General features: G+C 47.6%; 1 protein-coding gene and 1 non-coding gene across 4 annotated transcripts in view; both read left to right on the top strand.

Moving 5' to 3' along the window:
- The first annotated feature begins 803 nt into the window (after positions 1-803).
- Positions 804-16888, top strand: part of GLT1D1 (glycosyltransferase 1 domain containing 1) — a 116084-nt gene continuing 99999 nt past the window's right edge. For all 3 annotated transcript variants that reach the window (XM_055550303.1, XM_055550301.1, XM_055550302.1), the window contains exon 1: positions 804-916. In XM_055550303.1, coding sequence (XP_055406278.1) covers positions 849-916 — 68 coding nt within the window. In that variant the 5' untranslated portion in view covers positions 804-848. The remainder of the gene's footprint in view (positions 917-16888) is intronic.
- Positions 7866-7938, top strand: TRNAE-UUC (transfer RNA glutamic acid (anticodon UUC)). Its single transcript has one exon. It is a non-coding gene; the product is annotated as a tRNA-Glu (tRNA).

Below are 16888 nucleotides of genomic sequence, written 5' to 3'. Positions count from 1 at the left end.
ATAATAGCCTCTCCCCTGCTCCTGTTAGTGGCGCGCTCCTGGCCACTTCTGGTTTGGTACTGCCCAATGGGAATGAATTTTTGCTTAAACTTAAAATTATGCCTTAGTTTATCTCAATACCTCCAAAGACGGCAACGGCTTCTTAGCTCAGACAACTGTGGGAATGGTGGCTGAATATTGCAAGATCTCTCATTTTCAAAAGATATCAGAAATCCCACATGGTGGTACCCATGGGAGTGGACATCAGATCAACCTGATCCCCTTGGGAGTCCACTTATGGCCTCTTCTGGTTCCTGTAGGAGGGATTTGGTCATCACCCCTTGTGCCAGCCGCCGTGGAAAGGGACTGGCAATCCTTGGTCCCCAAGGGAGCAATGGGCAGCCACCCTGGTTCCTCTGAGTGTGCGTGTGTGTGTGGTGGGGAACCTGTGGCTAACCCTGGTCCCTTTGGGAGGGGACTGTGGCTACCCAGCCCTCCTTGTCTAAGTGGAAAAGGACCTGTTATCATCTCAGATTACAGGCCACATGGATGCAGACATATGGTCACTCTGGGACCACCAGAGGAGACTTTTCTGGTTCCCATGTAGGGGACGCGCGGATGCCCTGGTGCTGGTCCCATGGGAGGGACCTCGCGGACGAACCCCCACCCCCTACCTTTCCGGGCACGCGCCCCACTCGCCGCCCCGCACGCCCTAGAGCCCCGGCGCCGGAACCGGCGAGCGCGGGCGCGGCCTGGGGAGCCGCGGGCGGACTGACTGAGCCCGGCCGCCCGCCGCCCCGGTCCGCGGCCCTACCCCCGCCCCGGGCCCGGCCTCGGCGGGCGGTGGATGGCCGGGCGCCGGCGGCGGCATGCGGCTCCTATTCCTGGCGGTGCTCCGGCGGCACACGGGCAACGCAGTCACCGCCCAGCGCGTCCGGTAGGTGCGGCTGCGCCCGGGGCCTCGGCGAGGGCACCGGGAGGGAGCGGGGAGGGGTCGACCTGGCTTCCCCGACCGAACCGCGCGCCCAAACGGACCCGCCAGCGGGCGCGGGGCCCGGGGAGCGCGGGGCTGCAAGGCGCGCGCTGGCTTGGCTCTGGCGCGGGGGCCCGGGCCCTAGCCTGGCGCTCCGATTCTAATGAGCCCCCCGGGGCCGCTCGGCGGGTGATCCCAGTGATACCCGGCACCGGGGTGGCCCCGCGAGGCAGCGCGGCGGAGGCTTCTCGGCGCTCTCCGCGCGCATCTCGCCGGGGCCGCCTTCAGGGATGCCCCCTATTGATTGTGAATATCTTAGGTTTGGGGAGACAGCAACGAAACCCCGAGTCGGGGCTTCCGGACGCCACATTTCAGTGGGGACGCTAGAGGAAGAATAAAAGCATATGGGTCCATGTATACAGTGATGATACCTATAGACCCGTATAGACACAGGCCGGGGCCGCGTGTGCGCGTGTGCTGTTTCAGGCAGGATGCTCAGGGAGGCCTCCCTGTTGGAGTGACATCTGCGCAGAATCCTGGGTGCCAGGAGCGTTCCGTGAAGCCGGGGCGGCCTGGCGGGGTGTGGGGGGAGGGCGGGTGGCTAGCCAGGATTTCCAGGCAGAAGGCGCAGCAAAAGTACAAACCAGTGTTCCTGCATCCTGCCATCCTAAGTACCTTCCCTTGGACTTCCCTGGTGGTCTAGTGGTTAAGAATCCACCCTGCAATGCTGAGGATGGAGGTTCGATCCCTGGCGGGGGAAGTAAGATTCCACAAGCCCTGTCACGTGGTCAACACACCCACCTCACCTACCCACACACTAAGAAACAAACTAGTCTTCTCTCTTCCTTACCTGCCCCTCTCCCTGCCTGGTTATCTTCTTAACATTTGTCTTTTAATGCAGTTGCAGTTTTCTTGTTTTCTAGATTTACCCATCTACTTTTTCTCTTCTCCCTGCTGGAAGGTAAAAGTCCTCAGGGCAAGGAGGGAACTGATTAGTGCCTGAAGCTCAGTTCAGTTCAATTCAGTTCAGTTGCTCAGTCATGTCTGACTCTTTGCAACCCCATGGATGGCAGGCTTCCCTGTCCATCCCCAACTCCCTAAGCTTGCTCAAACTCATGTCCATCAAGTCGGTGATGTCATCCAACCATCTCATCCTCTGTCCTCCCCTTCTCCTCCTTCCTTCAGTCTTTCCCAGCATCAGGGTCTTTTCCAACGAGTTGGCCCTTCACATCAGGTGGCCAAAGTATTGGAGCTTCAGCTTCAGCATCAGTCCTTCCAATGGATATTCAGGACTGATATACTTTAGAATGGACTGGTTTGATCTCCTGGCTGAAGTTTCATAGCAGCCTTTTATTTTTTTTAGGCAGAGTGACTTGCTTCATGTAATTTCTCAATTGACTTCCCCTCTGTGAACCTGCTTCCTCATCATGAGAATGAGTGATGGGGCCGTGCCTACCACTTCTTGTCCCCGCTTTCTCCCTTGAATATGTTAGTTTTCCTGAAGTGCATCAGTGAGAATGGCCCACCAGATACATCAGTGTTCTGAAGTTTACAGTTTTTGCGACCAAAATTTTCACCATACAGCTTTAAGATAGTGACGCTGCCATCACTCATTTGGAAGGCAGCTGTGCTTGCCACTACTTTTATTTTTTTTCTCCCATGCTGTGCCACATATGGGATTTTACTTCCCCAACTAAGGATTGAACCTGTGCCCCCTGCAGTGAAAGTTTGGAGTCTTAACCCCTGGACCACTGCAGAAGTCCCAGTCATCACTCATTTGGACACAAGTAGCCAGGAGGCACACAGTGGTCTTCACCCTCATGGAGCACATTCTGTGAGAGGAAGAGAGATTTGGGGATATTAACCAGAAATAAAGGAGGTGATTGAGGCTGTGGGTTCAGAGAAGGGCTCTCTCAGGAGGTGACATTCAAATAAAGACCTCAGTGACAGAAGGAGGCAGTCTCTTGGGGATCTGGAAGGGTGGATGGTCCCAAGATAAGGTAATAGCTCAACACAGGTCCTGGGACAAGAATAGGCTCTTGAGAAACAGAAAGAAAGCCGTACTCCCTGGACTGTGGTGAGGAAAGGAGGTCAGAGAGAGTGGCCAGCCCAGCAGAGCCTGCACCCATAGTTTATGCTTTGGAAACTAGAGAAAGCATCCATTATTTAACACTCCACTCCTTAACGCTAGCCACACGTGTGTGCAGGCTAAGTTGTTTCAGTCACGACCAGCTTTTTGCAGCCCCATGGAGTATAGCCCACCAGGCTCCTCTGTCCATGGGATTTTCCAGGCAAGGATACTGAAGAGTGTAGCCATGCCCTCCTCCAGGGGATCCTCCTGACCCAGGGATCAAGCCGTGTCTCTTATGTCTCTTGCATTGGCAGGTGGATTCTTTACCACTAGCAGCACCTGGGAAGCCCCTCAAGGTGCACACATCAAGCCAAATCACCCAAAGGCCCTCACCCACCAAAGGGCTTCCAGGGGCACCAGACAGGCACTGCCACAGACATTTAGCAAGGGTGCAGGGCCCTTTAGTTACTGTGTTCTTTTTTTTACTGGTTGTACAGGATGCAAAATATTGCTTTGGTCGGTCTCTCTCATCAGAACCAGGCTTTGGCCTCCCCTTCACGCACTCAGGAAGATTGCTAGGGATGGGAGTAGAAAAGGAGAAAAGCAGAAGTTGCTGGAACATATCTTTTGTCTTGTGAAAGCCTGGGTTCCTTGAGGAAATGATGCTGGGTATCCTGAAGGGGAGGGGAAGGTTTCCTTGGCAACAAACTTCCCTGGGAGCCAATTATCAGAAAGCAGTGTGAGCCAGAGGTTCAGACTTTCTCTGAGGGAGACTCTTGTGATACTCCAGTGACCCTGGGCCATGGGGGAGGGAGCCCCCCAAATGAATAAGACTAGGGTTCCGAACCATCAGTCTATCTGGGCAGGCTGAGTTAGATAAGACTGGGCTTATGAAAAGGACAAATGGGTCCATTCTTGCACACTCAAGCTTGTAGTTGTGAATGAACATCCAATATATAAATGGCGATGCTGACTTGCGATGGGCACATCCACATGGGACAAGGCAACATCCAGGGCAGTCTGGGAAGCTATCCTGGGCTAGACTTAGGCTGGTTCAGATCTCCTGCCTTCACTTGCCAGCTTCCCTGCTTAAGATCTCTAAGATCTAGGTCAAGTTACATAATCACAGCTCAAACCTGCCACATAGGCTTGTTATTAGGATCAAATGTGAGTATTTTGAAGCAGGGCTTGGTACTTAGTATGCACTCAGTAAACATGGGCTGGTCATGAGAATATGTACCTTAGTTGGCAAAGCAAGGAAGGGTCAGTGTGAAGGGGGTGGTGTCTCGGGTTGAGGGGCAAGCAGGTGGGATGTTGGTAAAAGCGGATCCCTTCTGAACCAAATTGTGCAAACCAAGCAGTACAGAATATTCTAGGTCAGTGATTTTTTTTTTCGGCTGCATCTTGAGCGATGCAGGATCTTAGTTCTCTGACCAGGGATTGATCCCTGCAGTGGCTAAGCTTGGAGTCTTAACCACTGGACTACAGGGAAGTCCCATAGGTCAGTGCTTCTTGATGGGAGCAGAGGCCAATAAAATGTGTGACGGAGGAGGGAGTGATTTTTCCCCCAGAGAACATGGAGCAGTACCTAGAGGTATCTTTGGTTGTCACAGCTCCCAGCATCCTGTGAGTAGAGGCCAGGGATGCAGCTAAACACCCTCCAATGCACAGGACAGCCCATGACAAAGACGGAATGAGCTCAAAATGTCAGTGGTGCTGAGGCTGCCAATCCCTGCTCTTGGTGGAGTCAGCAGATGTGGCTGGAGGGGTAGACCCAAGTCACGAAAGACCTTCAGCTATTCATTTATTTTTGGCTGTGCTGGGTCTTCATTCCTTCGAGGGCTTCTACTCTTTGGTTACAGTATACCAGCTTCTCATTGCTGAGTTTTCTAATGTTTTGGAGCAGGGGCTTTAGGGTATGTGGGCTTCAGGAGTTGTAGCTCATGGGCTCTAGAGCACAGGCTAGTAGTTGTTCAAGGGTTAGATACCCCACGGCATGTGGAATCTTCCCAGACCAGGGCTTGAACCCGTGTCCCTTGCATTGGCAGGCGGATTCTTATACACTGGACCACCAGTAAAGTCCTGTTTGCAGAATTTTAAATACCATAATCAAGGCCTACTCTCTGGGATTGTCTCCTAAGCCCTATGAATGTTAGAAACCTGCATCAGAGGTTTGTTCACCAGCATGCAGCGTGTCATAAAGAAGAGAACTGTTTAGGGTACGTGGTTTGCTACACGGTTATGGGGGCCTTTGTGTGGAGGAGAATCAGGGGGCCCTGCCCACCCAGCAACGCTGCTATCTGCATCTCCCTTTGGTCAGTGTCCCCACTGTGTCACCTGGCTCAGCTAGAAGCCAGGTCCAGTGAGGGGATCCATGTTTCCCTCCTCTCACTTCTAATCCCCTGAGGCTGTCAACAATTTCCAGAAGAACCCCAAAGTCCTGAGGATCCTCTGAGCCAGGCGAATGGGTCCAGGTCAGTTCCTCACAGTAAAGGTGGAAATTTAAATTGCACAAGTAAAAAGAATAAAGTCATACCATTCTCTTTGGGACAAAGTAATGGGAGATCAGTGTCAAAGGACACCTCCTGTTAGGCTAAAATCAATAGCAGGGTCAAGTAGTAGGTCAGAGATCCTCCACCTCTAAACTCAAAGGTATTTACTCTCTGGCCATTTCCAGGGAAGGTTTGCTGACCCCTGCTCTAAATCAGACCATCAGAGACTTGATAGATTACTACGTCCCATACCTAGAGTTTTGTCTACGGTGTTGTAGCCACGAGTTCTGGGGAAACAAACTCACTCAGAAGGACAATGCAGGTAGTGGAGTGCAGTTTATTACACTGGCGGGCCCAAAGCAGAGTCTCCTCTTAGCCAAGGACCCCAACCAGTTTTTGTGAAAACCTTATATACCCTATGTGTACTTGCTCAAACCCACCTCCCCAAATTCCTTGAAACTAGTCTGGACAAGATAAAAGAGAGATATGATAAAAGTTAACCCATGATTCATGTGTCACAAGACTAGGTAAACAGTGGATATTTATCAATAGGCCTGTGGTCATATCCCGGTAAACATAGTGGAATTTACCACTTTGTTCTGTTACAGAGATAATTAGCATATTCTTTTAGGCAATTTTTTTAGCGTATTCCTGAGGCTCTTTTATCCGGGGTGGGGTCTGGTTTTCCATTGGTATGCCATTTCTACAGACACCAGGCACAAAGTTCAGAGTCCATTGGGAGGGTGAGCCTGTCCTAAGATGGAGTCCAGCTCTGTCTGTTTCCTCCTTCAGTGTGGCTAAAGGTTTAAGGATGTCACCTGCAAATTGGCACTTACCAAGAGCGCTGCCAGCGACTGAACAAGGGCATTTGCCATCTGCCTCTGTGGAGATTGAACCCTGTGCTGCTTTAGCTGTTGACCTTCAGCGCCCCCCTGAGGGAGTTCAGGGTGGAGTGAGGACTGTGTGCTCCAGGGAATCTGGTGGGACAGGTCTTTAGATAGTCGGATATTTTCAGGAACAGATTTTATGATCCCAATCCTTTTTTGTTTGTTTTGTTTAGTTGCCCAGTTGTATCTGACTCTTTGCAACCCCATGGACTGCGGCACGCCTGGCCTCTCTGTCCCTCATCAGCTTCACCCTCATCAGCTGTTCCCATCAGCTGACCAAAATACTGGAGTTTCAGCTTTAGCATCAGTCCCTCCAATGAGTATTTGGAGTTGATTTTCTTTAGGATTGACTGGTTCGATCTCCTTGCTGTTCAAGGGACTCTCAGGAGTCTTCTCCAGCACCACAGTTTGAAGGCATCAATTCTTCAGCACTCTGCCTTTTTTACAGTCCCGCTCTCACAACCATAAGTGACCACTGAGAAGAGTATAGCCTTGACTATACGAACGTTCGTCAGCAGAGTATTGTCTTTGCTTTTCAACACACTGTCTAGTTTTGTCATAGCTTTCCTGCCAGGAAGCAAATGTCTTCTGATTTCATGGCTGCAGTCACCATCTGCAGTGATTTTAGAGCCCAAGAAGAGGAAATATGTCACTACTTCCACCTTTTCCCCTTCTGTTTGCCATGAAGTAATGGGGCCGGATGCCATGATCTTAGTTTTTTTAATATTTAGTTTTAAGCCGGCCCTTTACTCTCATCCTTCACCCTCATCAAGAGGCTCTTTAGTTTCTCTTCTCTTTCTGCCATTAAAATGGTATCATCTGCATATCTGAGGTTGTTGATGTTTCTCCCGCTTCTCTTGATTTCAGCTTGTAACTCATCCAGCCCGGCATTTCTCATGATGTACTCAGCATATAGGTTAAACAAACAGGGTGACAGCCCTATCATACTTCTTTCTCAATCTTGCACCAATCAGTAGTCCCATACTGAGTTCTGACTGTTGCTTCTTGATCCACATGTAGGTTTCTCAGGAGACAGGTAAGATGGTTTGGTATTCCCATCTCTTTAAGAGCTTTCCACAGTTTATTATGATTCACACAGTCAGAGGCTTTGGTGTATTCAATGAAACAGAGGTAGATGTTTTTCTGGAATTCCTTTGCTTTCTCTATGATCCAGCAAACGTTGGCAATTAGATCTCTGGTTCCTCTTCAGATCCTCATGACTAGCAGAAAACCTTCTGTAAAATGAATGCTTAATGGTATTGAGCTCTGTCTTAACCAAAACCTTATATGTTAATCTTTCCCCACTGCCTCTTTGGAGCAGTCTCTCAGAGCTATCTGAGGTGTTACCTCTCGGACTGCAGTCCTCATTTTGCCCCAAATAAAACTTATCTCACAACTCGCAAGCTGTGCATCTTTTTTAGTCAAAAAGAAAATGCAAGAAAAGAGATGGAAAAGAAGGACCTTCCCTGGTGGTCCAGTGGTCAGGGCTCAGCAGTTTCACTGCTGAGGGCCCTGGTTCAATTCCTGGTTGGGGAATTAAGATCCCACAAGCTACCTATTTTGGCTAAAAAAAGGAAAAACAAGAGATGAAAAACAAGAAAAGGTGGTGAAAGATTGAGGCTTCCTCGGTCCACAGTTCTGGGACTTCCCTGGGAGTTCAGTAGTTTAGACTCTACACTTCTAATGCAGAGGGCATAGGTTCAATTTAATTTTTAATTTTTTGGCGGGGCCCAAAAATTAAAAACAAAAAAAAAACAGAATCACACAGCACAGTAGGGAGTTCTAAAAGTTGGTGCTTGGTCCAGGGCTGACACCAGAGTGAATGCAATGTCCCTGTGTTGAGAGAGCCAGACTTTGTACAGGAGTGTGTGGTTGTGTATTCTCTTTTTCCTCCATCTGAAACACAGTGTGATTTTATTTGATGGGAAGTAGTTTAGATAACAGAAGCAAACAGAAGACTTTGTGGAAATGCACTGGAGGGGAAAAAAAAAAGGAGGAAAGCAAATATCATCACATCTAATACAGCCCTGACCCTACTGCCCAGGGACCCTCTGCTGGTATAGGTCTGAATTCTGCTGTAATCACCAAGTGTTGCTGGGGGCTTGGCTCTGCAGAAGAGCTCAAAGATACTGTTCTATGTACCCCTTGACATGGAACCAGGACCCTGTCCCAAAGCTGCAGTATTGTTTCTTGACTGCTCTTCCCTTGTCTCCTCAACCCCTCCCTTCCCTGATGAACAACTATTTGAACCTGCTCTTTGGACCTCAGGGAAGGTCACTGAGGCTGTATGAAGCCTATTTCTTATAAAGGCTTCCATACCGGAAGCCCCACAGGGTCCTGCCCAGTTTCAGAAACTGCAGGTGTACATTAAGTCAGTGAGAAAAGGCTTTCATCTTTTCCCCTGATAAAATCATCGTTGCTTATTGTTTTCATTCAGCAAATATTTATTATTGCACATCTCCAGGGGCACAGAGCTGGGAAGGCTCTGGAACAGAGGAAGACAGGTTAGCCCTGCAGAAGCCAGCAGCTGCTCAGCCAGAGAATTTTTAGCACATCAGCTCAACGCTATGCCGTCATTTGGAAGGTTTCAGCATTCTAGCATGAATGTACAATCACACAGATTCTTTAATTACAATATGATCAATGCTAGGAAGAACTGCCAGGTGGAAAGAGTGCGTTCCACCTGCCAATGCAGGAGACGCAAGAGACGTGGGTTTGATCCCTGGGTCGGAAAAATCCCCTGGAGTAGGAAATGGCAACCTGCTCCATTATTCTTGCTTGGAAAATTCCATGGGCAGAGGACCCTGGCAGGCTACAGTCCATGGGATTACAAAGAGCTGGACATGCCTGAGTGCGCTCACACACACACACACACACACACGAGTGTGTTCAAAGGACAGACCTATTTCTAGAGGGTCTGGGAGGCTCCCCAGAGAAATAGCTTTTCCTTTCTCATGCAGTTTTTTTAATTGAGATATAATTCACATACCATAAAATTCACCCTTTTAAAGCATCCAATTCAGTGGTTTTAGTATATTCATAAAGTCACACAACCATCACCACTATCTCATTTCAGAACATTTTTAGCCATCTCAAAAGGCACCCCAGACCCATTAGCTGTCATCCCCCCCTCCACCCCCCAGTGCCCCTCCCCAAGCTCCAGGCAGCCAATAATCTTTCTGTCCCCATGGATTTGCCTCTTCTGGACATCTCATATAAATGAAATCATACTCTATATGGTCCTTTCTGAAGGCTCTGCAGAATGCATCAGTACTTAATTCTTTTATAGTGGAATAATATATTCCATTTATGGACATATCACATTTTGCTTGTCCATCCGTCAGCTGAAGGACATTTGAGTTGTTTGCACTTACTAGCTACTGTGAATAGGGCTGCTGTGAATGTTTGCATAAGAGAAAAAAACTTTTTATTTATTTTTTATTATTTATTTACTTTGGCCACACTGCACAGCACGTGGACTCTTAGTTTCCCAACCAGGGATGGAACCCACGCCCTGTGCATTGGAAATATGGAACCTTAACCGCTGGGTCACTGGAAAAATCCCAAGAGAAATAACTTTTTAAGCTGGAGCTTAAAACCTGTGGGTTAATTGGATGAAGAGGGAGAAAGGTTGGGAACAGTATTTCTGGCCAAGGGACCCGCCTGTGGGGATGCCCTGAGACAGGAAGCAGCTTGTGGAGTTGAGAAGTGGAGGCATCTGAAGAGTTATCAAGAGAGGGCAGCTGCCAGGTGAAGGTTCTGGATTGAATGCTAGCAAGATTTGGGAGTGAGGGACTGAGGTGGGTGACATAGGAACAAAGGGAGAGTACAGGCTTGAAAATGATTTGGAAGGACCTGGGATGATGTAGCAGAGGAGAGAGATGATGTAAGAGATGTGAAAAATTGAATATTTCCTGCCATATCAGTAGACAAGGACATCACAGTCATTGGCGATTGCAGCCGCCACTGATGGTGAGCTGGTGAGCCCTGAGGACACTCAGGAAGGAAAAAATACCTGCCATCTATTAATAGCAGACATCAGACTGCAGCCTGAGGAATCTCAGGATGTGAAAACCCAGGATACTGGCCCCAGATAGCTGAGGTGCATACCAAAGGAATGATTTCAGCAAGCCCAGACTCTTGCATCTTCCCAATACATAGAAAAGTCCTCAATTCCTTAACTTGAGATATCCGGTTTTCTTTTTGTTGTTGCTGCTGTAATTTTCCTTTTTTAAAACGTTTTATTTTGTACTGGGGTATAGCTGATTAACAAGCAACACTGTGATAGTTTCAGGTGAACAGTGAAGGGACTCAGCCATGCGTATCCATGTATCCATTCTCCCCTAAACTCCCTTGTCATTCAAGCTGCCACATAGCATTGAGCAGGTTCCCTGTGCTATACAATAGGTCCTGGTTGACTATTCATTTACAATACAACAGTGTGTATAAGTCAGTCTCAAACTTTGGAACTATTCTTTCCCTTCATCCATCCTCTGGGCAACCTGTAAGTTTGTTCTCTATGTCTGTGAGCAGGACTCTTGCTTTATCACTAAATTATCCTTTCTTATTTTATTTTCTAATTTTGGGAGTTTGTTTTTCTTTAAAAAATTTTTCTTTATTACTTTTTTGTTTTGTTTTGAGCAATTGATGGTTGCTTCTATTCTATGTTCCCTCCCTTCCCTAATTAATAACTGCTTGAGTCTGCTCTTTGGAACTCGGGGAGGGTCTAGGAAAGCCTTTTTCTACAAACAAGAAATAGGGGACAGGGAGGGGCTTTGTGACCCTCTGAGGTCAGAGTACTGTTGCTGTGGAAGGGATGAAGGGCCTCAGGGAAAGATCACCTCTGTGATTAGAGACCCTGATGGTTTATGAGAAGCTAGACAGGATTTTAGATCAAGAACAAGAAAGGCTCTAATCCGATGGTCTATAATAGTAGCAGAGATTTGCAGCCTCATGTCACTGAAAACCCAACCCTAATCACGTGGACAAGGAAAGGGATTTAGCTGCTTATCCTATAAAAAGACTGAAGGTAGGGCAGACTTCGGGCATGATATTACTTTTAAGATGGTATGGATGGGAGTCAGTTGCTCTCTCTGTCTTGTATCCACTTCCCATGCTTGTCAGGTTTTCTTTGCTGGCACCTCCCAACTCTGTATCTATTCAGTTCAAGCCCAGCAAGAAACAGAACTCTCCCTGGTGGCTCAGACAGTAAAGTGTCTGTCTGCAGTTCAGGAGACCTGGGTTTGATCCCTGGGTTGGGAAGATCCCCTGGAGAATGAAATGGCAGCGCACTCCAGTATTCTTGCCTGGAAAATCCCATGGATGGTATCCCATGGACGGCGGAGCCTGGTAGGCTACCGTCCATGGGATCTGCAAAGAGTCGGACACAACTGAGCGACTTCACTTTCACTTTCAGCAAGAAACACAAGTCTGAGTCCCTGAAAGTGCAGTCCCAAGTCCCAGAGTGCCTGCCCTGGGCTGGTTGTATGCATAGGTGGCAAGCTCTGATTGGATCCTGGAGTTGAGTGCTTCACACTGAAATGAGGGATGCCTATGTTCAAGGAAGAGGGGAAGTGGAAATGGATGTTATCGAAGTGTCAACAAAAAAGTGCAACGTGAGAGTTGAGAGCTAAGTTTTATTTGGGGTAAAATGAGGGCTGCAGCCTGGGAGACAGCACCTCTGATAGCTCTGAGAGACTGCTCCAAAGAGGCAATGGGAAGAAGGAAGGTCAATAGGGGAGTTCAATGCAACTGAGCGCTTACTTTACACAAGGTTTTCTGCTAGTCATGAGAAGCCGATGTCACCATGAAGGGATTTAGTGCTTTCCTAGATATGAAGAGATACAAAGTTTGGGATCATGAAATCAGTTCCTGGAACTATCTATCTATCTAAAGACCTGTCCCACCAGATTCCCTAGAACACAGAGTGTCTCATTCCACCTTGGATTCCCTCAGCCCGTATTGAAGATCAATAGCTGCATCAGCACAGGGTTCAATCTCCACAGAAGCAGATGGTAAATGCCCTTGTTCTTGTTTGGTGGTGGTGGTGGTGGTTTAGTTGCTAAGTCATGTCCGACTCTTGGCGATCCCATAGACTGTAGCCTGTCAGGCTCCTCTGTCCATGGGATTCTCCAGGCAAGAATACTGGAGTGCGTTGCCATTTCCTTCTCCAGGGAATCTTCCTGACCCAGGAATTGAACCCAGGTCTCCTGCATTGCAGGCAGATGACTTACCAACTGAGCTATGTAGAAACTGGCAAATGCTCTTAGCAAGTGCCAATTTTTAGTTGACAGAGTTGACATATTTCAGAGTGAAAGCTTTACTGATACTTATCAGTAAAGGAAAGAGGAAAAGCAGACCTCTGAACTTTTGAAGTTTTAGTTCAGTTCAGTTGAGTCACTCAGTTGTGTCTGACTCTTTGTGACCCCATGGACTGCAGCAAGCTAGGCTTCTCTGTCCATCACCACCCCCCAGAGCTTGCTCAAACTCATGTCCATCGAGTCAGTGATGCCATCCAACCATCTCATTCACTGTCTCCCCTTCTCTTCCTGCCTTCAATCTTTTCCAGTATAGAGTCTTTTCCAGTGAGTCAGTTCTTCACATCAAGTAGCCAAAGTATTAGAGTTTCAGCTTCCAATGAATATTCAGGACTGATTCCCTTTAGGATTGACTGGTTTGATCTTGTAGTCCAAGGGACTCTCAAGAGTCTTCTCCAACACCACAGTTCAAAAGCATCAATTTTTGAAGGTTTAAGGGAAAAATAAATGTTGTAGGTATCCCTTGACTTCCTACTTTAGCATTCTAATCCCCTATGATGCAAAGGACATCTTTTTTTGGTGTTAATTCTGGAAGGTCTTGTAGGTCTTCATAGAACCAATCAACTTCAGCTTTTTCAGCATTCATGGTTGGGGCATTGACTTGGATTACTGTGTTGTTGAATGGTTTACTTAGAAATGAACAGAGATCATTCTGTCATTTTTGAGATTGCACCCAAGTATTGCATTTTGGACACTTTTGTTGACTGAGGGCTACTCCATTTCTTCTAAGGGATTCTTGCCCACAATAGTACATATAATGGTCATCTGAACTAAATTTGCCCATTTCTATCCATTTTGGTTCACTGATCCTTAAAATGTCGATGTTCACTCTTGCATCTCCTGCTTGATCCTGTTCAGTTTACCTTGATTCATGGACCTGACATTCCAGGTTCCTATGCAGTATTGCTTTTTATAGCATCAGACTTTACTTTCATCACCAGACACATCCACAACTGAGTGTCGTTTCCACTTTGGCCCAACCACGTCACTCTTTTTGGAGCTATTCATGATTGCCCTCTGCTCTTCCCCCGTAGCATATTGGACACCTTCCAAACTGGGGGGCTCATCTTCTGGTGTCGTATCTTTTTGCCTTTTCATACTGTCCATGGGGTTCTCTCGGTAAGAATACTGGAGCGATTTGCCATTCCCTCATCCAGTGGACCACGTTTTGTCAGAACTCTTCACTGTGACCCGTCCACCTTGGGTGGCCCTGCATGGCATGGCTCACAGCTTCATTGCTATGCAACCTTCTTCTCCACGACAAGGCAGTGATCCATGAAGGGGTTCTAGAGCTGAAGAGGATGTAATCCCATGTGTTTAGACATAAAGGGAGCCACTGTGTCATTTAAAACATTCTAGTAGTCACTTTAAACAAAGCAGAAACAGATCAAATTAATTTTAATAATACAGTCTTATGAACTCAGTATATCCAAATATTATTTCAACATGTTGTCAATACAAAAATTATGATTGAGCTGTATTTATTTATTTGATTGCACTGGGTCTTAGTTGTGGCATGCAAGATCTTTAGCTGTGGCATGCGAACTCTTAGTTGTAGCATGTGGGATCTAGTTCTCTGACCAGGGATCGAACCCAGGCCCCCTGCATTGGGAGTGCAGTCTTAGCCACTGGACCACCAGGGAAGTCCCTGTACATATATTTTACACTCAGCACATCTTTTTTCAACTTGCCACATTTGCAGTGCTCAGTTGGCTTTATTATTAGACAGTGTAGGACTCACCCTGCAGATGGGACCTGTCTCTTCCATTTGATGTGCTGCTGCTACTGCTGCTAAGTCGCTTCAGTCGTGTCTGACTCTGCGACCCCATAGACGGCAGCCCACCAGGCTTCCCCATCCCTGGGATTCTCCAGGCAAGAACACTGGAGTGGGTTGCCATTTCCTTCTCCAGTGCATGAAAGTGAAAAGTGAAAGTGAAGTCGCTCAGTCATGTCCGACTCCCAGCGACCCCATGGACTGCAGCCTACCAGGCTCCTCTGTCTGTGGGATTTTCCAGGCAAGAGTACTGGAGTGGGGTGCCATTGCCTTCTCCTCCATTTGATGTAGGACCCCTCATTTCTTGTTGTCTCCTCTTTGCCCCAAGTTCATTTACTTCATCAGTCTGAGCTCAGCAGTCTTTTGGGTTCAGGAGACCTGATCTAGATGCTTTACCTGTTTTGTGACTATATGTTTGCATTATTTTAAAAAGAGTGACTTCCTAACAGTTATCTCTCAAGTATAAGAATCCACTAGAATCACATTAAAAAGTAGATTCACTTTACAGTTTGCAGAACTCACCAAAGGAGATAATATGCAAGGTAACACCATGTCCCACAAATGTGCTGTTATTATCTCACTGCATTTATGGAGAGGCAAGGGGGGCAGTGTTCTCTCCAGTTTACTCTCCTGAGCTAGGGCTCACAGGTTCATGTGGCATTGCCTTGACAGGTCTTCATCTTGCTGAGCTTCATCATGGTTTCAAGACCAGCATGGTTTCTCTTAACTTATCTGAACTTCCTTTCTTAAAAAAGTTTTTATTTACTTAATTATTTTTGGCTGCACTGGGTCTTTGTTGCTGCACATGGGGCTTTCTCTAGTTGCAGTGAGCAGGGGCTATTCTTCATGGTGGTGCATGGGCTTCTCATTGTGGTGGCTTCTCTTGTTGCAGAGCTAGGGGTCTAGGGTGCAGGCTCAGTAGTTGTGGCACACAGGTTTAGTTGCCCTGAGGCATGTGGGATCTTCCCGGACCAGGCATTGAACCCATGTCCCCTGCATTGGTAGGTAGACTGTCAACCACTAGACCACCTGGGAAGTCCCACGTCTCAGAACTTCTTGAAATATTATCAGAGTGTGATATCTTACACTTCAACACAGGTGACTTCACCCCATCAGTGACATGACATTCTTTCCCCCCAGGTGAACCATAGTTTGCCAGGTTGACATCACAGGACATTAATGTCAGCACCAGGTTGACATTAGGTACAATGTTCTATGAGAATCAATGGGCCCCGCCAGCTGCTCACACTTAGAGGCCCACAAGGTGAGATGGCCTTAAGGAATATTAGATTCCTGTTTCCTATCTCAGGGTCATGCAGGGGCTCATGGCTATGGAATGGGATGCAGTTCGTGTTGCCTGCCCTGTATCAGTTTTTCTTGCCTTTTTTTTTTTAATGGAGACATAATAGCTTATCAAAATCCACATAGGATAAACACACAAATGATTAAGCTTTTTTTGTGCACTCAGTTAAATAGGATGGCTTTCAGCCAGGTGGAAGCAGGTAGAGTCCTACTGAATCTTTGAATCTTGAGTCAGAGATGTGCAAGGAGGTTCAGTCAATTTCTAGAACATGCTCAAAGTCTCTTAATTTGTTGGAGATGCTTTTGTTCTCAAAAAAAGCCTTCATTAAGCCAAATAAGCCAGAGTTCCTGGGACATAACAGGTGCTTGGGGAATTTATTAGTTGAATCAAGTTATCACTCATGACAAGTGAAGAGTGAAAGTCGCTCAGTCATGTCTGACTCTTTGCGACCCCAATTCTCCAGGCCAGAATACTGGAGTGGGTAGCTGTTTGCTTCTCCAGGGGATCTTCCCAACCCAGGGACTGAACCCAGATCTCCCACATTGCAGGCAGATTCTTTACCAGCTGAACCACCAGGGAAGCCTAAGAATAATGGAGTGGGTAGCCTATCCCTTCTCCAGTGGGTCTTCCCGACCCAGGAATTGAACCGAGATCTCCTGCATTGCAGGCAGATTCTTTACCTGCTGGGCTACTGGGAAAGCCCAGTGATGCTGAAAGGTCAGCCTCTATGCAATGATGCCAAATCTGTTGCAGGAAGGGGGACCCCTTCCAGGGCCTGAGAGCGGGCTCTTGTCTAACATGCAGCAATGAATTGTTGGAGGAAATACACGTGCTGACAAAGCAAGAGACTTTATTGGGAAGGGGACTTGGATGGAGAGCAGCAGGGTAAGAGAACCCAGGAGAACTGCTCTGCCACGAGATTCGCAGTCTCAGGTTTTATGGTAATGAGGTTAGTTTCCAGGTTGTCTCTGGCCGATAATTCTGACTCAGGGTCCTTCCTGGTGGTGGTTGCATGGCTCAGCCAAGATAGGTTCCAGTGAGAAGGATTCTGGGAGGTTGGTAGGACTTAGGTACTGGCATCTCCTCTTTCCT

This window comes from Bubalus kerabau, chromosome 16, assembly GCF_029407905.1.
Source record: "Bubalus kerabau isolate K-KA32 ecotype Philippines breed swamp buffalo chromosome 16, PCC_UOA_SB_1v2, whole genome shotgun sequence".
Lineage (NCBI taxonomy): Eukaryota > Metazoa > Chordata > Mammalia > Artiodactyla > Bovidae > Bubalus > Bubalus kerabau.
This window is presented reverse-complemented; position numbering and strand designations above follow the sequence as displayed.